Source organism: Scyliorhinus canicula, chromosome 12, assembly GCF_902713615.1.
Source record: "Scyliorhinus canicula chromosome 12, sScyCan1.1, whole genome shotgun sequence".
Lineage (NCBI taxonomy): Eukaryota > Metazoa > Chordata > Chondrichthyes > Carcharhiniformes > Scyliorhinidae > Scyliorhinus > Scyliorhinus canicula.
The window spans coordinates 953,852-975,827 of record NC_052157.1 but is presented as its reverse complement, the minus strand read 5'-3'; the positions used below and the strand labels follow the sequence as shown (position 1 = coordinate 975,827).

At 48.1% G+C, this 21,976-nt stretch overlaps 1 protein-coding gene across 7 annotated transcripts in view; it reads right to left on the bottom strand.

The window, feature by feature from the left end:
* Positions 1–21,976, bottom strand: part of trpm7 (transient receptor potential cation channel, subfamily M, member 7) — a 215,726-nt gene that overhangs the window by 49,073 nt on the left and 144,677 nt on the right. For 4 of the 7 annotated variants that reach the window (XM_038813819.1, XM_038813820.1, XM_038813818.1 and 1 more), the window contains 4 exons: positions 21,583–21,677; positions 21,394–21,502; positions 19,029–19,114; positions 1,743–1,783 (listed from right to left, as the gene is read on the bottom strand). In XM_038813819.1, the coding sequence (XP_038669747.1) occupies positions 1,743–1,783; positions 19,029–19,114; positions 21,394–21,502; positions 21,583–21,677 (331 nt within the window). Of the gene's footprint in view, positions 1–1,742; positions 1,784–19,028; positions 19,115–21,393; positions 21,503–21,576; positions 21,678–21,976 lie in introns of all 7 variants that reach the window. The other 3 variants (XR_005462557.1, XM_038813821.1, XM_038813824.1) reach the window with 1 other exon arrangement.

Below are 21,976 nucleotides of genomic sequence, written 5' to 3'. Positions count from 1 at the left end.
CATGGTTTTGTGAAGGGGAGGTCAAACCTCACTAACCTGATCGGGTTTTTTGAGGAGGTGACAAAGATGATAGATGAGGGTAGAGCGGTGGATGTTGTTTAAATGGACTTCAGTAAAGCCTTTGACAAGGTCCCTCATGACGAACTGGTACAAAAGGTGAAGTCACACAGGATCAGAGATGAGGTGGCAAGATGGATACAGAACTGGCTCGGTCACAGAAGGCTGAGGGTAGCAGTAGACGGGTGTTTTTCTGAATGGAAGGTCGTGACTAGTGGTGTTCCACAGGGATCAATGCTGAGGCCTCTATTTTTTTGCAGTATACAAACAATTTGGAGGAAAATATAGCTGGTCTGATTAGTAATTTCGCGGATGACACCAAGGTTGGTGGAGTGGCAGATAGTGTTGAGGATTGTCAGAGGATACAGCAGGACATAGATAGGTTGGAGACTTGGGCAGAGAAATGGCAAATGGAGTTTAATTCGGACAAACGTGAGGTAATGCATTTTGGTAGGTCTAACACGGAGGGGAAATATACCGTAAAACTCATAGGAATATAGAAAGTCAGAGAGATCTGGGCGTGCAGATGCACAGATCTTTGGAAGTGGCAACACAAGTGGACAAGGTAGTCAAGAAAGCAGACGGAATGCTTGCCTTCATTGGCCGGGGCATCGAGTATAAAACTGGCAGGTTATGCTACAGTTGTTTGGAACCTTTGTACGGCCGCACTTGGCATATTGCGCACAATTCTGGTCGCCACACTACCAAAAGGATGTGGAGGCTTTGGAGAGGGTGCAGAGGAGGTTTACCAGGATGTTGCCTCGTATGGAGGGTGTTGGTATGTGGAGAGTCTGCATAGACTCAGACTGTTTTCATTAGAAAGGCAGGGGTGACCTGATAGAGGTCTACAAGATTATGAGTAGCATGGATAGAGTGGATGGGTAGGCACTCTTTCCAAGGGTGGAGGGGTCAGTCACCAGGGGCATAGGTTTAAGGTTCGTGGGGCAAAGGAAATGTGCGAGGCAGGTACATGTTGGAGGGCCGAAGGGCCTGTTCCTGTGCTGTACCGTTCTTTGCTATTATTACAAAAGGGTCCAGAGGGGTCATTTTCACACAGAGGGTGGCAAGTGTCTGGAACGAGCTGCCACAGGCAGTACTGGAGGAGGGTACAATTTTGTCTTTTAAAAAGCATTTAGACAGTTATATGGGAAAGCTGGGTATGGAGAGTCATTGGCCAAATGCGGGCAATTGGGACTAGCTTAGTGGTTAAAAACTGGGTGTCATGGACAAGTTGGGCCGAAGGGACTGTTTTCATGTTGTAAACCTCTGTGACTCTAGGAATCTTTCCGTCATTCTTTACGGTGTTTTATGTTCTGTCCAAGCTTCTGACCTGCTGCCCACCTTTTCACAATCTGCTTTTTCTGTACATTTGATATGATCTTTAACTTTTTTAGTTAACCGCAGATGGTGGGTCCTCCCCTTCGAATTTATCTTTCTTGTTGGAATGTATCCATTCTGAGTATTCTGAAATATTCCCTTAAATGTCTGTCACTGCATCCCTTAACCTAATTGACCAGTTCATTTTCATCAGCTCTACCTTTCAAGACCTCATAACTGTCCTTACTTAAGTATAAGAGTCTGAGGCCCACTCTTCTCTCCCACAAAGTAAATATAAAGTTCAATCATATCATGATTGCTACTACCTAGGGGTATTTGTTGAAATCATTGTTATTCCATCCACTTACATTTGACAACTGGTTGCGATCTGCTTGTCTTCAAGACGGTCCTATAAAGAGAGAAGTATTTTCATAATATGTTCAATATATTGGTACTGTACACAGCACAATGCTCAAGAACCTTGTTCTCATGTATATGACTGATCCAGTGAGAAAGTTATGTCATAGTGCAACATTCAAGTTAGGAAATCTGACTCTGGAGGTAACGGCCAGGGTGTTGGACCTGAGCACATGCCTCTCCCTTTTATTCTTTTCCTGTCCACTTTTCCTCTCTCTCTATTTGCTTAAAAGCTGTTCAATTCACAAATATTTCAGGGTGGATTTCATTGGAACTCAACTGAATGGTTTCTCTCTCCCCCACTAATGCTGCCTGACCGGCTCACTACATTCAGCATCTTGGTTTTTAATCAATTTAAGGACTTCTTGTTGAAACTGAACTAACATTCAAGAATGGAGTGTTTAGGCTTCCGGTTGCGGCTATGACTGGGTAGGTCGCACGATCGGCAGCTCCCGACGGTAATGGACATTCGGGCCCTTTTAAGGAGCCCCAGCGGCATTTGTTCGACAATTCCCAGTGTGGGAAGGTAGCAGTGAGGGTTCCACAGCACTGTATGGAGTGGAGCGGAGTGGTCAAAAAAGTGGCTTTAGAGCAGAGAGGAGAACGGAGGGTAAAAAACAAGTTGCCCGTGGGGGGGGGGGGACAAGCAGGAGATTTTAAAAAGCTGAAGGCGGAGATGTTGGCCCCTATGAAGGCGTCGATTGAAAGGTTGGTGGAGACCCAGAAGATGCAGGGGACGGCGATCAAGGAGGTACAGCTGAAGGCCTCTGATAATGAGGACGAGATCCTGGGCCTGGCGGTTAGAGTGGAAGCGCACGAGGCGCTTCTCAAAAAATGGCAGGAGAAGCTGGAGGACCCGGAGAACAGGTCGAGGAGGCAGAACCTGCGGATTCTGGGTCTCCCTGAAGGCGTGGAGGGGTCGGATGCTGGGGCGTATGTGACCACGATGCTGAGTATGCTGATGGGCACGGGGGCCTTCCCGAGGCCCCTGGAGCTGGATGGAGTGCACAGAGTCCTGGCCAGGAGGCCGAGGGCGAACGAACCGCCGAGAGCGATGGTGGTGAGGTTTCACCGCCTCACCAACAGGGAGTGTGTCCTGCGATGGGCGAAGAAGGAGCAGAGCAGCAGGTGGGAGAATACCGAGATCAGTATTTATCAGGACTGGAGAGCAGAGCTGGCCAAGAAGCGGGCAGGATTCAACCGGGCATAGGCGGTCCTCCATGGGAAGGGGGTGAAGTTCTGGCTGTTACAGCCGGCAAGACTGTGGGTCACATACCAGGACCGATACCACTATATTGATACGCCAGATGAGGCATGGACTTTCATCCAAAACGGGAAGCTGGACTTGAATTAATGGTTTGCAGTATGTTGTGTGGGATGTTGGTGAAGGAGAGGGGGAAATGCTTGTTTGGGTGGGGTTTTTTCCCCGCGTTTTCTTGGGACTGGGTGGGCCGGGGCCCTCGGGGACTGGGGTGAGGTTGTAGTTGAAAGGAACTGGGCCACAGGGGGCGGGGGCGGCCCTGGCAGGGAGCGTGGCTTTTTCCCGCAAAATAGTGGGGGCGGTACCTGAAGCGGTGGTGGTGGTGGTGGTGGGGGGGGGGGGGGGGGGGGGGGGGGCTTTCACTACCCCACTTTGGTGAGGGGAGGGCTGGTGATCTGGATGGGAAATCCAAAAGGGGATCGGAGGCAGAGGCGGGAGCGGCCGGGGTCAGCATGAGTCAGCTGACTTACAGGAGTGCAATGGGGGGGGGGGGGGGGGGGGGGGGGGGTTAAGCAGTTGTTTGGCCGGGGAAGGGTGGGTTGGGGGGGGGGGGAACTGGGTTGCTGTTGTGCTGATTGAGGGGGAGTTGACGGTACGAGGGAGAGTCGGTACGAGGGAGAGTCGGGGCGGGGAGCCTCCGCCTGGGGGGCTGGAGAGTGCGAGAGGCGCGGGCACGTGGCTGGCCTAAAAAAGGAGATGGCTAGTCGGCGGGGGGTGGGCGGGTAGCCCCCCCCCGATCCAGCTGATCACGTGGAACATGAGAGGCCTGAATGGGCCGGTCAAGAGGGCCCGGGTATTTTCGCACTGAAAGGGGCTGAAGGCAGATGTAACAATGCTACAAGAAACACACCTGAAGATTGCGGATCAAACCAGGCTGAGGAAGGGATGGGTGGGACAGGGCTGGATGCGAAATACAGGGGGATTGCAATCCTGGTGAGAAAGCGGGGGCATGTGAGGCGGTATTGTGGCAGATAAAGGGGGGTCGATATGTGATGGTGAGTGGCAGGCTGCAGAGGGCCCGGGTGGTGCTGGTGAATGTGTATATGCCCCAAACTGGGACGATGCAGGGTTCATGAAGCGGATGTTGAGTCGGATCCCGGATCTGGAGGCAGGTAGTTTGATAATGGGTGGGGGTGGGGGGAGACTTCAATACGGTTCTAGACCCAACACTGGATCGGTCTAGATCAAGGTTGGGTAAGAGACCGGCAGCGGCTAAGGTTCTGAGGGGGTTCATGTGTCATTTGAAACAAGTAAGTCTGGCAATATCTGGTCTGAGAGAAACATGAGAAGATACAAGGAAAGATCCCACGAAGGGTTAATAGCAGCTGCAAAGAGTAGGATTATAAAATGCAGATTCTTTCTCCCAAGCAGGCTCAGCAAACACACAGGATTCTTGTATGAAGCTAAAAACAATGGCTCACACCTTCACTGAAAGTAACTATCTTAGTAAGCATCTGGAAAAGCATGGATGAAGGTTTCAGTTAAATTAAGTGACGAATGTTTAAAACAGGCTGGTCTTTCAAGTCATAACTAAGTGAAATTTTAGCATACAGCTAAAAGCAATGTTTCACACCTTAATTGAAATTAACTATCTTAGTAAGCAGCTGGAAAGGAAAGGATGAGGTCAGTTGAATTTGGTGGCAATTCTAGGTGTGACGTTCATTGAATCAGATATAATGTTTGTAAGGTTTTGGTAATCAATAGCAACTTTCAGAGTATTGAATATATTATGGTTCATAGAATCCCTCCAGTACAGGAGGCGGCCATTCGGCCCATCAAGTCTGAACCCACCCTGTGAACGAGCAGCCCAACTAGGCCCAATCCCCTGCACTATCCCCGTAACCCCACCTAACATTTGGTCACTAAGGGCAATTTATCATGGCCAATCCACCTAACCTGCACATCTTTAGACTGTGGGAGGAAACCGGAGCACCCGGAGGAAACCCACGCAGACATGGGAAGAACGTGCAAACTCCACACAAAAAGATACCCACGGTTGGAATTGAACCCGGCACCCTGGCGCTGTGAGGCAGCAGTGCTAACCACTGTGCTACCAAACAATTATTCTTCCCAGTTTTCCTGAGCATACCGGACATAATTAGATACATATACATAGAAGTTGAACTCTCATGTAAATGGAGGCATCTTTAAAGGAGTTCATGTTTTCACAATAGTCACACTATAGAAAAAAGGAATTTATACAACACCTCATGTTTTCATGACTGTTCCACAGTCAAATTGCAACCAAACCTGGTTTTAGAATGAGACCCCAAGGAGAGAGCAAACGTTGAAAGTTGTGGGTAGGCGGGGGCATGGTGGTATGGTCACTGGACAAGTAATCCAAAGACTCAGGGTAATGCTCCAGGGATCTGAGCTCAAATCCAATATTTTAATCCAATAAAAATCCTGAATTAAGAGTCTAATGATGACCACAAAACTATTGTTGATCAGAGACACCCACCAGGTTCAGTGTCAGCCAATCTGCCGTCCGAGTCATCTCTCAGTGGAAGGGCAATTAGTCCAAAAAATGAATAAAAAATAAATGAAGCAAAATACAAGTCTAAAAATCTCCATGTTCTCCCAATGAGGAGGATAGGAAATATGGGAACGTTCAAATATACTCAAATAACTAGTTGTCTGTACAGGACTGCTGAAAAAAACGAGACATGCTGTCCAAGATTTTCATCTTGCTACTCATCAGTAAAGGAAACTTATGCTATGAGAAGAGTGTGCCGATTGGTTCTCAAGTAGACACTGACTGGCATGGCGTTGTCATAGCAAACTTTTGCACAAATTCAAACCAAGCCACGGTGTCAAGACAAAGAAATTCGGTCCCTCGGAAGGAATTGGTAAGGAGAAAGTGTTGAATAGACCATCAGCACTGAATGTTGAAAAGGCAATAGGGCTGGATAAAATGCATCCAAGGATATTGAAGGAAGTGAAAATGGAAGTGGCAGGGGCGCTGACCATAACCTTCCAGTCTCCTCCCGACTCCAGGGAGGTGCCAGAGGACTGGAGAATTGCAAATGTTACGCCGTTGTTCAAAAAAGGATGTAAGGATAGCCCCAGCAATTACAGGCCAGTTAGTTTAATATAAGTGGTAGGCAAGCTTCAAGAAACAATTATTCAGGATAGAATTAGTCACAGGTAAAAATGTGGGTTGATTAGTATCTTCATTGCAGTGTTATTGTAAGCTTACTTGTGACACTTATAAAGATTATTATTATTAAAGAGCTGGCATGGATTACTTTATAAAATTATAAATTTAGAGTATCAAACTCTTTTTCCCCCCCAATTAAGGGACAAAGTAGCATCAACAATCCACCTACCCTGCACATCTTTTGGGCTGTGCGGGCGAAAGCCACGCAAACACGGGGAGAATGTGCAAACTCCACACGGACAGTGGCCCGTGCTCATGGCACCGAGGACCGGATTCAATCCTGCCTCCAGGTCACTGTCCGTGTGGAGTTTGCACATTCTCCCCGTGTCTGGTGGGTCTCACCCCAACAATGCAAAGATGCGCAGGATAGGGGGACTGGCCATGTTAAATTGCCCCTTAATTGGAAAAGAAAATTGAGTACTCTAAATTTGAAATAAAAGAATTGGTTCCAGAGATGAGAAACTTCAATGATGAGGGTAGATTGGAGAGACTGGGACTGTTCTCCTTGGAGAGAAGATTTGATAGAGATTTTCAAAATCATGAGGTGGCTGGACAGAGCAGATAGGGAGGAAATATCCCCACCTGCAGAAGGATCAAGAATGAGAGGGAACAGATTTAAAGTGATTTTTCATTGAAGCAAATGTGATGAGAAAAAAAACTTCACACGGCAAGTGCTTGGGGTTTGGAAATCACTACTTGCCAGTGCTGGAGGTAGGTTCAGGCGAGGTATTCAGAGTGGTGGAGGTAGGTTCAGGCGAGGTATTCAGAGTGGTGGAGGTAGGTTCAGGCGAGGTATTCAGAGTGGTGGAGGTAGGTTCAGGCGAGGTATTCAGAGTGGTGGAGGTAGGTTCAGGCGAGGTATTCAGAGTGGTGGAGGTTGGTGGAGGTAGGTTCAGGCGAGGTATTCAGAGTGGTGGAGGTAGGTTCAGGCGAGGTATTCAGAGTGGTGGAGGTTGGTGGAGGTAGGCTCAGGCGAGGTATTCAGAGTGGTGGAGGTAGGTTCAGGCGAGGTATTCAGAGTGGTGGAGGTAGGTTCAGGCGAGGTATTCAGAGTGGTGGAGGTTGGTGGAGGTAGGTTAAGGCGAGGTATTCAGAGTGGTGGAGGTTGGTGGAGGTAGGTTCAGGCGAGGTATTCAGAGTGGTGGAGGTTGGTGGAGGTAGGTTCAGGCGAGGTATTCAGAGTGGTGGAGGTAGGTTCAGGCGAGGTATTCAGAGTGCACTAGATGATTTTTTGGATAGAACCAAGGAGCATGGGCCATGGGGAAATGGCGCTATGTCACAATGCTCATTTGAAGAGCCGGTACAAACACAATGGGACAAATGGCCTCCTCCTGCACCGGGATATTCTATGAAGTCAACTCTGATTGGTCTAAGAATTGGCACAGAGAATGAACAAGGAATGGCTGTCAACAGAACTTTTGTTTAGCTGAAAAAGGCACAATGAGTACCCAGTCAGCCAGGTGACCCCTGCTTGCAAAACTCAAAACAGCGTACAACATTAGATGTGATTCGGAGATTAGATAACATTTGCCAAACAATCCTGATAATTTGGGCTCGCAGTGTGGCTCATTCATTTATTATTTTTAAAATAAATTTAGAGTACCCAGTTATTTTTTCTCCAATTAAGGGGCAATTTAGCATGGCCAATCCACTTAACCTGCACATCTTTGGGTTGTGGGGGTAAAACCCACACAGACACGGGGAGAATGTGCAAACGCCACACGGACAGTGACCCAGAGCCAGGATTCAAACCCAGGTCCTCAGTGCCCCAGTCCCAGCGCCCCAGTCCCAGTCCCAGTCCCAGCGCCCCAGTCCCAACGCCCCAGTCCCAGCGCCCCAGTCCCAGTCCCAGCGCCCCAGTCCCAGTCCCAGCGCCCCAGTCCCAGTCCCAGCGCCCCAGTCCCAGTCCCAGCGCCCCAGTCCCAGTCCCAGCGCCCCAGTCCCAGTCCCAGCGCCCCAGTCCCAGTCCCAGCGCCCCAGTCCCAGCGCCCCAGTCCCAGTCCCAGCGCCCCAGTCCCAGCGCCCCAGTCCCAGTCCCAGTCCCAGTCCCAGTCCCAGCGCCCCAGTCCCAGTCCCAGCGCCCCAGTCCCAGTCCCAGCGCCCCAGTCCCAGTCCCAGCGCCCCAGTCCCAGTCCCAGCGCCCCAGTCCCAGTCCCAGCGCCCCAGTCCCAGTCCCAGCGCCCCAGTCCCAGCGCCCCAGTCCCAGTCCCAGCGCCCCAGTCCCAGTCCCAGCGCCCCAGTCCCAGTCCCAGCGCCCCAGTCCCAGTCCCAGCGCCCCAGTCCCAGTCCCAGCGCCCCAGTCCCAGCGCCCCAGTCCCAGTCCCAGCGCCCCAGTCCCAGTCCCAGCGCCCCAGTCCCAGCGCCCCAGTCCCAGTCCCAGCGCCCCAGTCCCAGCGCCCCAGTCCCAGTCCCAGCGCCCCAGTCCCAGCGCCCCAGTCCCAGCGCCCCAGTCCCAGCGCCCCAGTCCCAGCGCCCCAGTCCCAGTCCCAGCGCCCCAGTCCCAGTCCCAGCGCCCCAGTCCCAGCGCCCCAGTCCCAGTCCCAGCGCCCCAGTCCCAGCGCCCCAGTCCCAGCGCCCCAGTCCCAGCGCCCCAGTCCCAGCGCCCCTGGCCCAGCGCCCCTGGCCCAGCGCCCCAGTCCCAGCGCCCCCGTCCCAGCGCCCCCGTCCCAGCGCCCCAGTCCCAGCGCCCCCGTCCCAGCGCCCCCGTCCCAGCGCCCCTGGCCCAGCGCCCCCGTCCCAGCGCCCCCGTCCCAGCGCTAACCACCACGTCGCATGCCACCCTCAGCGTGGCCCAGTTATGCATTCTAGATGCGAATTATAGTCACACATAGGATTGCCCTTTGCAGTCAGAAGAGCAAGTCCATGCACTCCACCTTCTACAACTATACCAAAGCTTGAGTTCAACCATTGCCTGGTTCATTCCCCAAGGCAATAAACATACCAGAGTCGACCTGCCTGGTTGAATTCAAACAAAACCTTGGCAATTAACTGTTCCCTGCTGCATTCTTCTGGATGTTTCTACCTTCAGCAGTCCTCTTTCCAACCAATCAGCACAGTCTTGGGCAGCACGGTGACACAGTGGTTAGCACTGCTGCCTCAACCCCGAGGTCCCAGGTTCGATCCCGGCGCTGGGTAACTGTCCGTGTGGAGTTTGCACATTCTGCCCTTGTCTGCATGTGTTTTGCCCCCACAACCCAAAGATGTGCAGGGTAGGTGGATTGGCCACACTAAATTGCCCCTTAATTGGAAAAAATAATTGGCTACTCTAAATGTATTTAAAAATCAGCACTCTCTTCTCATGCAGTACAAATAGTTGTTCCCTAAATTGTTGGTAATCTTGCAATCTATCCTGACGAATAAAAGATGACAGCATGCCTCTTTTTCCAACAATACAGAAATAATATCGCATGGAAAGAATATCTTAGCCACCTTTATCTTCAAATCATCACTGGCATGAATTTAATAAGTAGTATGTAAAAATCAGAGAATTCAGACTTAAGTTTGAGGTCGCATTGTCCATATCGGAGTCAATAGTGAGCAGCATAGTACCACAAGTGGATAGAACATAGAACTAGCACTGTGGCTTCACAACGCAAGAGTCCCAGCTTCGATTCCCCGCTGGGTCACTGTCTGTGCGGAGTCTGCACGTTCTCCCCGTGTCTGCGTGGGCTTCCTCCGGGTGCTCCGGTTTCCTCCCACAGTCCAGAGACATGCAGGTTAGGTGGATTGGCTATGCTAAATTGCCCTTAGTAACCCAAAAGGTTAGGAGGGGTTATTGGATTACGGGGATAGGGTAGAAGTGAGGGCTTAAGTGGGTTGGTGCAGACTCGATGGGCTGAATGGCCTCCTTCTGCACTGTATGTAGAATATTGCCTCAAAATACAGACTCTTTTTTCTGAAACAGTAGCCACTTAGCAAAGAATCATAGAGAAACAATTTGCTGACTAAACCAAAGTGGCTACTGTAAAAGTATCATGTGTTTCTTACTTGTGCTTGATCAGGATACATACATAGATACATAGAAGATAGGAGCAAGAGGAGGCCTTTTGGCCCTTCGAGCCTGCTACGCCATTCATCACGATCATGGCTGATCATCCAACTCAATAACCTAATCCTGCTTTCTCCCCATAGCCTTTGACCCATTCTCCCCAAGTGCTATATCCAGCTGCCTCTTGAATATATTCAATGTTTTAGCATCAACTACTTCCTGTGGTAATGAATTCCACAGGCTCACCACTCTTTGTGAAGAAATGTCTCTTTATCTCTGTCCGAAATGGTTTATCCTGAATCCTCAGGCTGTGACCCCTGGTTCTGGACACACTCATCATTGGTAACATCTTCCCTGCATCTACCCTGTCTAGTCCCGTTAAAATGTTATAAGTCTCTATGAGATCCCCCCTCATTCTTCTGAACTCCAGCGAGAACAATCCAAACCTAGTCAATCTCTCCTCATATGACAGTCCGGCCATCCCTGGAATCAGTCTGGTAAACCTTCGCTGCACTTCCTCGAGAGCAAGAACATCCTTCCTCAGAGGAGAGCAAAACTGCAGTCATCCACTGCTGAGAATAAAAGCGTTTAATAATGGTTTTGTTTTCAAGGGAAACAAATGGCTGCCCAACAATCAATATCTTTGCCAAAAATGACAAGCTCTACAGCTAGCAAAAACAAATGGGTATCCCTAGAGAGGAAGCATGCGGCTATATCCGTTCTGGAGAGAAATGAAAATGAACTTTACCAAAGTACGGTCTGAGAACTGTCTAATCGGAATGACAAATATAGGGTAGAAATTGGATAAAGTTAATTTCTTCTGCAGAGCAAGAAGTGTGAAAGCTTCTAATTCAAGGAATCAAGAAAATGAGGCAAGACTGTAATTGAGATGGCATTCAGAGATTACAAATAGATGATTTTTTTTTGCATATCTAAATATAAGTTGTTTCCAACATTTCTTGCTAAATGGGTTGTGCAATAACTGGCAGAGTGAGCTTTGCTGCAACTGTACAAGATAATAATATCTGAGACCACACCTGGAATACTGTCTACAGTTTTGGTTTTCTAATTTGAGGAGGGATGTAGTTGCATTAGCAGTTCAGAGGAGGTTCACTAGGTTGATTCCAGAGATGAGGGATTTGCCTTATGAAAAGAGATTGAACAGTTTAGGCCTATACTCTCCAGAGTTTAGAAGAATGAGGGGAGATCAAATTGAGGCATACAGGATGATAAAAGGTACTAACAAAGTACATGTAGAGCGGATGCTTCCTCTTGTGGGGTAATCTGGAACGAGAGGTCATAGTTTTCTTTTTTTTAAAATAAATTTGGGGTACCCAATTTTTTTCCAATTAAGGGGCAATTTAGCGTGGCCAATCCACCTACCCTGCACATCTTTGGGTTGTGCGGGCAAAACCCATGCAAACACGGGGAGATACGCAAACTCCACAAGGACAGCCGGAATCGAGCCTGGGTCATCGGCGCCGTGTGGCACCAATGCTAACCACTGTGCCACCATGCTGCCCTGAAGTCATAGGTTTAGGATAAGGGGCAATAGATTTAAAACAGATGAGGAGAAATTATTTCTCTGAAAGGGTTGTGAATCTGTGGATTCATTACCTCAAGAGTACAGTGGATGCCGGGACATTGAGGAAATGTGAGTAGGCAAATTTTTAATTAGCAATAGGTCCAAGGGTTACGGGGAAGAGGCAGGAAAGGGGAAGAGGCAGGAAAGGGGAAGAGGCAGGAAAGGGGAAGAGGCAGGAAAGGGGAAGAGGCAGGAAAGGGGAAGAGGCAGGAAAGGGGTTGAGGCCAGGATCTCACCATGATCCTATTGAAAGGCAGAGTGGGCTCCAACAGCTTCATTTCCTACTCCTAGTTCTTATGTTCTTGACAGACCTTGGGAGATGAACAATTAAACTAGAGAACACATTGAAGAGTTAAATGTCATCTTGGCATTTGGCAAACCTGCTCTATTTAGGATGATCAATTTAAGGTAACCCAACCTATAACATCAGTGGGATTCTTAAAACTAAAAGGTACAACACTTTGCATCATTAAGCTGCTCAAATGGATTCGCTGAAGAAAGTTGGACCGACTCCACAAGCATAGCTTCTGCCCTAAGGATAGCAATGCAGGCCGAATGGTGAATGCGGGCCGAATGGCACGTTAATTTGAAACATCAGAATACTTTCTCTTTCGTCAGCAAGTCTGATGATTTCCAACTATCCACATTACCAGAAGGATGTGGATGCCTTGGAGAGGGTGCAAAGGAGGTTCACCAGGATGTTGCCTGGTATGGAGGGTGCTAGCTATGAAGAAAGGTTGAGTAGATTAGGATTGTTTTCGTTGGAAAGACGGAGGTTGAGGGGGGACCTGATTGAGGTCTACAAAATTATGAGAGGTATGGACAGGGTGGATAGCAACAAGCTTTTTCCAAGAGTGGGGGTGTCAGTTACAAGGGGTCACAATTTCAAGGTGAGAGGTGAAAAGTTTAAGGGAGATGTGCGTGGAAAGTTTTTTACGCAGAGGGTGGTGGGTGCCTGGAACGCTTTACCAGCGGAGGTGGTAGAGGCGGGTACGATAGCATCATTTAAGACGCACCTGGACAGGTATATGAACGGGCGGGGAACAGAGGGAAGTAGACCTTGGAAAATAGGAGACAGGTTTAGATAAAGGATCTGGATCGGCGCAGGCTGGGAGGGCCGAAGGGCCTGTTCCTGTGCTGTAATTTTCTTTGTATCCCAGGAATGATTAATTGGGAATGTGTCAGGAGAAAAAGAGGAATAGATGTACCAATTCTCCACACCCCCAGAGGGTTTATCGATGGCCAGTCGTGATTTCACAACTGCTCCAATCTCTAAAACTCTGATGGGAGCAGTCTGTCAGATGGTCTATCTTCATGCCCAGGGTCGATTGCAACCAAACCTAAAGGGGCCGCTGGATGTTCAGAACTTGAATAGCTAACTTTATGGCTTTGAAAGAATGTGGATGTACGAGATGATCGTTTGAACAAACCACTAACCAGCACTGTGAACACTCGAGTGTGAGAAATATCTGCAGAACTTGTTCATTACAGAATGGGTGTATGGTCTCTTTCCAGCGACATTACTAGGGTTCAGAAAGCTTAGACATGGCTTTCGCTTTCCTAAAATAGCACAATCAAACTAGTCAGTTCTATTACTGAATCACAGAATTGTGACAGTGCAGAAAGCCATTTGGCCCATCGTGTCAGTACTGGCTCTCCAAACGAGCAGTGACTCTGTGCCATTCCCCGTGACCCCTGCACAGTGTTTGAATAGAAAATCATCTCATGCCTTGATAGAACCTTTCCCCACCACATCTCCAGGCCATGCATTCCAGACACAAACCACTCGCTGTGGGAAATGGTTTTTCTCACATCACATTTGCTTCTTTTGCAAATCATTTCAAATCTGTGCCCTCTCGTTCTTGATCCTTTTACAAGTGGGAACAGTTTCTCCCCGTCAACTCTGTCCAGCCCCCTCATTGTTTCGAATATTTCGAAGAAGAAATTACTTATTGTCACAAGTAGGTTTCAAATTAAGTTACTGTGAAAAGCCCCTAGTCGCCACATTCCGGCGCCTGTTCGGGGAGGCCGGTACGGGAATTGAACCGTGCTGCTGGCCTGCCTTGGTCTGCTTTCAAAGCCAGTGATTTAGCCATGTGCTAAACCAGCCCCCCCATTTCTATCAAACCTCCTCTCAGCCGCCTTCTCTCCAAGGAGAACAGTCCCAACCTCTCCAATCTGTCCTCATCACTGAAGATTCCCATTCCTGGAACCATTCTTGTGAACCTCTTCCCCACTCTCTCCAATGTGTTCACATCCTTCCTATAGTGTGGCTCCCAGAGCTGTTCCCAATATTCCAGCTGAGATCTAATTAGTGTCTGTATAGTTCAGTATAACCTCCTTGCTCCTGTACTCTGTGCTCCTATTAATAAATCCCAGAATACTCTCTGCTTTATTAACAGCTCTCTCCACCTGTCCTGCCACCCAGGTCCCTCTACCCCTGCACCGCATTTAGAATTTTACCCCTTATTTTAAACGGTCTCTCCACGTTCTTCCACCAAAATGCACCACCTCACACTTCTCCACATTGAACTTCATCGGCCACCCAACCCGCCCCCACTCCGCCCAACCCGCCCCCACTCCGCCCACCCCGCCCCCACTCCGCCCACCCCGCCCCCACTCCGCCCACCCCGCCCCCACTCCGCTCAACCTGCCCCCACTCCGCCCGCCCGCCCTGCCCCCACTCCACCCGCCCTGCCCCCACTCCCCACCCACCCCGCCCCCACTCCGCCCACCCCGCCCCCACTCCGCCCCCCCCGCCCCCACTCCGCCCACCCCGCCCCCACTCTGCCCAACCCGCCGCCCGCCCTGCCCCCACTCCATCCCCCTGCCCCCACTCCCCCGCCCTGCCCCCACTCCGCCCAACCCGCCCCCACTCCGCCCAACCCGCCCCCACTCCGCCCAACCCGCCGCCCGCCCTGCCCCCACTCCCCCGCCCTGCCCCCACTCCGCCCACCCGCCCTGCCCCCACTCCGCCCACCCCGCCCCCACTCCGCCCACCCCGCCCCCACTCCGCCCGCCTGTCCTTTTGAAGTTCTACACTGTCCTCAATCTACAACCCTTCCAAGTTTTATGTCATCCACAAACTTGAAATTGTCCTCCACACACCAAGATCTAGATTTTAAAAAAAACATTTTATTAAGGAATTTGAAATTTTATAATAATTACAATAACAGAAAAGAAACCCAATCCAAACATAAACATAGTACATACATCATTTCCATCCCTAACAAGTCTCTCCCACAGAAAATAGCCTAACTTCCCCCGTCTAGATCAATAACATAGATCAGGAAATGCATGGGCCCCAATACCGACCCCTGGGGAACACGACTACAAACCTTCATCCATCCTGAAAAATATCCATTGACCGTTACTCTCTGCTCCCTAGCATTCAGCCAATATTGTCCTCGTCAATCTTTTCTCCAACCTACCCAAAGAACTCCAGCAAGTTAGATAAAATATTTCTCCTTTAGAAATCCATGCTGCTCTTCCAATTCAACCCACATTTTTCCAACTCTAACGCCATCCCAAATCATTTTTTCTAGCATCTTGCCTACCGTTGATGTTGAATTGACTGGTCTGTAACTATCGTGTGGGCAGCACGGGAGCACAAGTGAATAACACTGTGGCTTCACAGTGCCAGGGTCCCAGGTTTGATTCCCCACTGGGTGACTGTGTGGAGTCTGCACGCTCTCCCCGTGCCTGTGTGGGTTTCCTCTGGGTGCTCCGGTTTCCTCCCACAGTCCAAAGTTGTGCAGGTTAGTTGGATTGGCCATGCTAAATTGCTCTTAGTGTCGAAAGGGGTTATTGGGTTACAGGGATAGGGTGGATGTGAGGGCTTAAATGGGTCAGTAAAGACTAGACGGGCCGAATGTATGTTCTATGTACTGGAGCTATCCTTGCAACGTTTTTGAATCATGGACCATTAGAGATAGCAGTAAATATCTGCCTTGCTAATGAGGCCCAAATCCCACGAATGAATTAAGTGGGTGGCACGGTAACACAGTGGTTAGCATTGTTGCTTCACAGCACCAGTGACCCAGGTTCGATTCCGAGCTTGGGTCACTGTCCATGCAGTCTGCACTTCTCCCCTGGTCTGCGTGGGTTTCCTCTGGGTGCTCCGGTTTCCTCCCACAAGTCCTGAAAGACGTGCTGCAAGGTGAATTGGACATTCTGAATTCTCCCTCTGTGTACCTGAACAGGCACTGGAATGTGGCGACTAGGGGATTTTCACAGTAACTTCACTGCAGTGTTAATGTAAGCCTATTTGTGACACTGATAAAGATTGTTATATTATAAGTGAAATATTATTCTAATATCCCTGTGAAATACTAGGATGCGCGAGATCTTCAAACACTGTGGCTGAAAGGCTGATAATCAATCACATTTTACAAGAGAAGCAGCACAATAGAGTAGGGGGGGGTCACCCTAACACTCCACTAGCTTTTCTTTAATCTAACGCATAAATCATGCTGTCTTTTTGTTGGTTATTCGACTGCCTTTTGTTACTGATATCATTCATGTGAACTTTGTATATGAATTGGACGTAGTGAGCATATCCACTTACGATCAACTTCCATGGTTTCAGTCACCCACAACAAGCAGTTTACGAATTGGCATTTCAGAAAAATGGCAACATGAGAGAATGCAGATACTGGACATCGACATCCAGATGGAAACGTTACCAAATGCTCAAGAATGTTCATAAATACCACACTTTTGCTATGCCATTAATACATAAAATCACAAGCTAACCTGCCTAGTTTTAGATAATATGCGTGTTTTCTTTTATAAATTTAGTGTACCCAATTATTTTTTCCAATTAAGGGACAATTTAGCATGGTCAATCCACCTATCCTGCACATCTTTGGGTTGTGGGGGTGAAACCCACGCAGACACGGGGAGAATATGCAAACTCCACACGGACAGTGACCCGGGACCGGGATCAAACCCGGGTCCTCAGTGCCATAGGCAGCAGAGCTAACCTCTGCGCCACCGTGCCGCCCAGCTTGGATGCATGTTGTTGGAAAGTAAAAATGCTGAATTTAAATTCACAGAATTATAATAACAGCAACAAAAGCAAACCCTAATTAATTCCACAGCTATTGAGAAGTCAAAGTGACCAGAAAAGCAGCACTGACTGTTTTCCTTATGCCTAATTCAGTGCTACCGGCAACAAAATGAGCTGCAACTCCATATCAGCAGCTGTACCCACCAGCAGATCTGGGATCTATGTGGCTTGCAGGGCTAGGAGATCATCTAAACATTTGAAATAACATAACATTTTAAGAACTACATTTTTAAAATATTAATTTACAGGATATGGGCATCGCTGGCTAGGCCAGCATTTATTGCCCATCCCTAGTTGCCCTTCAGAAGGTGGTGGTGAGCTGCCTTCTTGACCCGCTGGAGTCCTCGAGGTGTAGATACACCCACTGTGCTGTTAGGGTGGGAGTTCCAGGATGTTGCCCCAGCGACAGTGAAGGAACGGCCGATATATTTCCCAGTCAGGGTGGGGAGTGACTTGGAGGGGAACCTCCAGGTGGTGGGGTTCCCAGGTATCTGCTGCTCTTGTCCTTTTAGATGGTAGTGATCGTGCGTTTAGAAGGTGCTGTCTAAGGAACCGTGGTGAGTTCCTGCAGTGCATCTTGTAGATGGTATACACGGCTGCCACTGTGCGCCGGTGGTGGAGGGTTTGGATGTTTGTGGAAGGAGGAGCAATCAAGCGGGGCTGCTTTGTCCTGGATGGTGCCGAGCTTCTTGAGTGTTGTTGGAGCTGCGCTCATCCAGGCAAGTGGGGAGTGTTCCATTACACTGCTGACTTGTGCCTTGTAGATGGTGGACAGGCTTTGGGGGTCAGGAGTTGAGTTACTCGCCACAGGATTCCTAGCCTTTGACCTGCCCTGGTAACCACAGTATTAATATGGCTAGTCCAGTTCAATTTCTGGTCAATGGTAACTCCCAAGTTGTTGATTGTGGGGGGATTCAGCAATAGTAATGCCATTGAATGTCATGGGGCGGTGGTTAGATCCTCTCTCAGAGGTGGCCATTGTGCAAACGTAACTTGCCACTTGTCAGCCCCGAGCCTGGATATTGTCCAGGTCTTGCTGCATTTGGACACAAACTGCTTCATTATCTGAGTCGTCGCAAATGGTGCTGAACATTGTGCAGTCATCCGCAAACATCCCCACTTCTGACCTACTGATGGAAGGGAGGTCATTGATGAAGCAGCTGAAGAATAGGACAAAATAAGCAGCATACGACAACTGATGAAATAAATATTCCTTTAAAATCCAAAATTAGGGGTCATGAATAAGCTTTTTTAAAAAGAGGAATCAAGCAGGATATACTGCTGTGAGATGAAGTAGAGCCGAATGGAGCATAAATAGTCACAAACTGGTTAAGCCAAATGTATAGTTTCAATATAAATCCTAGGCAGAGATATCAACATTCTGTATTTCTCTATTCAAAAGGTTTATTTTCCTGTTAAAAACAAAACAAAATTATTAATGAGTAGCAGAGGTTGTGTGACTACACTCGGAGTACAGAAGCCTGCACTAATGATGGGACTTCAAACTTCAGCACAACAGTTGGAGAATTTAAATTCAGCTAATTAAATATATCTGGAAAACTCCAGTCTGGCTTATGTAACTCGACCCACAGCAATGTGTTTGACTCTCAATAGCCCTTCAAAGCAACGTACTCAGTTGACCGTAAAACCAATATGAAAATGTATAATTCATGGACTGCAGCTCACCATCTACAATATTATTATTTTATTAATGAGCAGCATGGTAGCACAGTGGTTAGCACTGCTGTCTCAGCACCCGGGTTCAATTCCAGCCTCAGGTGGCTGTCTGTGTGGAGTTTACACTTCCTCCCCGTGTGTGCGTGGGTTTCCTCCGGGTGCTCCGGTTTCCTCCCACAGTCCAAAGATGTGGTCAGGTGGATTGGCCATGATAAATTGCTCCTTGGTGTTCAGGGATGTACAGTTTAGGTTATGGGGTTACAGGGATAGGGCTGGATAGATGTGGGAGTGGATATGGGTAGAGTGCTCATTCAGAGGGTCAGTGCAGACTTGATGGGTCAAATGGCCTCCTTCTGCACTGTAGGGATTCTATGATTCTCAAGGGCAATTAGGGATGGACAATAAATGCTGGCTTTGACAGCGGTGGCCATATTCCAGGAATGAAAAGTAGTCACAATAATGACATTATTTGACAACAGACAAAATCAGACTGACCAGCAGGGAAGTCTTTGAATCCTCTCGGTGGAACGTTAAGTCTTCAGCAGACGCCCTGATCCAGTCTTTAACACCCTGACCTTGTACTGAAGTAAACAGAAAAGGATTAAAGTTAACACTAAGACAGCTCTTTTTGTAAAGGGCTTCAATACAGTCACGAGAATATCCTCATCGTGAAAAGCTGAGCAAAGGAATCGGAAGGCCCGAACGTACGAAAAAGTTGGCATATATTCAAGCACTTCACACTCCAATAAACTTCCTACTGTCAAAGCATTTCAGTGACCTTCCTCAACAAATCAAATAGAATTTGCTAGACATTGTATAAGGTAAACACTGAACATCCTGTCGATGACAGTGATGACAGTAATGGCCGTAGATATGCTAGCAAATATTTTACCAAGTGTACTCAGCTATTCATAGACATAATTGCACAGTATAAGCTCGGAGATTCAAAGCTACTTACATGCAAATCTAAATTTAATAACTAATATGCATAAAGGACAGACAGTTTCTGGCCTTGTTCATTACAATACTATCCGCCTGCTACAACACATTAGGTTACTTAGTAATATTCAATCTCAAGTTCAATGTACAAAATAGAATATCCTCAGCAAAGGGGAAGAATGTTTAATATGAAGCACTCTTTCTATTCCAATAAGACAAATCTTCATCTCATTCTCAGCTTTGCTGCTGAAAAGAAATATCCTTTGGATGTTTTGCGTCAGAAACGGATTGTATATTCAATGAAACCACCTCCGATCAGCTGCAGCCAACTAACACTGAAGTCTAAGATCAGGTCAACACAAGAAAGAGCACCAACCAGTGCTCAAGTTGAGCTGGCAGCAAAGGGTCTAACTGACCTACAGGGCTTCATAGAATCCCTATAGTGCAGAAGGAAGCGGCCATTTGGCACCAAGCCTGCACTGACCCTGCAGAAGAGCACCCCACCTCGGCCCACTCCCTTGCCCTATCTCCACAACCCCAACTAACTGCACATCTTGGGACACTAAGGGGCAATTTAGCAAGGCCAATCCACTTAACCTGCACATCGTTAGACTGAGGGGGGAAACCGGAGCACCCGGAGAAACGCATGCAGACACGGTGAGAATGTGCAGACTCCATGAACACACAGTCACCTGAGACCAGAATCGAATCCGGGTCCCTGGTGCTTTGAGCAGCAGTGCTAACCACAGTGCCGCCAGGGATTGTTCATAGAGGACAAGGGCAGCAGACATGTGGAAATGCCACCACCTGCAAATCTCGTCTAAACCACTCACCATCCTGACTTGGAAATATAAAGGCATTCCTTCACTGTGGCTGGCTCAGAATTCTGGAACTCCCTCCCAAGCAGCGCAGTGGGTGTACCGACACCTCAGGGACTGCAACAGTTCAAGAAGGCAGCACACCACCACCTTCCCAAGGGCAATTAGGTATGGGTAATAAATGCCGGCCTAGCCAGTGATATCCATAATCCCATGAATGAATAATTAAAAAAAAAAAAAAATTCTGATTGGGTTATGACTTGGATTTCTTTGGAGCCGTTTATTTTAGGACGGTAACTTTTTTTTAAATTTAGAGGTGGAAGTTCAGTAGTTTGTGGTCTTGAAGGAATGTTCAGTTTCCACCATTATTACAGATTGGTCCAATTCACATTTTGTGGGGAATGGGCAGATGGTCATATTAGGTGGTTGTCAATTTGGCTTGATGTACTCAATATCAAAAGGATAAAGCAGACTGTATTCTCTTGTTCTTCTGCTTTGAACTTGCATGTCATTTCCTATCAGAGAGGGTGAATAAATGGCTGTTTTTGGTGTGCTGCCAATGTATCCTACAATGAGGATTGCACAAAAGTAATAAAGCCAATTTGGCCTTCAATTTTATCACTGCAAATGTTAGATGGAGATCAAGGAATGACCACTTGGGGAAATGTGCCTGACTGGTCTCATGAAACTGCAAATCTACACTCCTACCATCAAACTCCTACCATCAAAGGGGCTGGTTTAGCACACTGGGCTAAATCGCTGGCTTCTAAAGCAGACCAAGACAGGCCAGCAGCACGGTTCAATTCCCGTACCAGCCTCCCCGAACAGGCGCCGGAATGTGGCAACTAGGAGCTTTTCACAGTAACTTCATTGAAGCCTACTCGTGACAATAAGCGATTTTCATTTCAAACAGTCTAGCTGCTTATCTAGCTTTTCTTATTAAAATCTTACGGTCTGAAAAAGTTGATCCCAATCAACCATACTTCCGATTATTAAAAATTCAGTGTCGAGAGTTCTTTCAACTGCTTGCTGGAACTATATCTGTACAGTGCACTCTGAAGCAGAAACATATGGCAGTCCACCATGGAGAGTTGAAAACTTACAAGAAACTGCATGGACAGATGCCCTGGAAGTCAAATGGTCGCCATGAAGCTCAGCAAATCCTGCATAAGAATTCACAGCCCTCAAATGATGGTCACCACGATGAACTCCCTGGTAAAGACACGAGGTATTAATATACATTTCAAAAGAGGCACAAAGTGAAAAGGAGAGAGAAAAATCTCAACCTGTACCAAATCATGAACAATTCCGATCGCCAAGTTCTGCTCTTTCAACTTCACTGCTTCCCTTGTTCCTGATTTTGGGAGCTCCAAGTTGTCTTTGTGGCCTAATGTAGACAAAAAGTTATATTAACACAAAATTCATTATATGGATGCTAACAAACTGACAATACAAAATGTTAGTAAGTACATGCAATTTTGGAAAGTTTCTGATCTGACCTCACACACCATATACCCAATAACAGGCACAAAGGACTGCAATGTCCCCAATAACAGGCACAAAGGACTGCAATGTCCCCAATAACAGGCACAAAGGACTGCAATGTCCCCAATAACAGGCACAAAGGACTGCAATGTCCCTAATAACAGGCACAAAGGACTGCAATGTCCCCAATAACAGGCACAA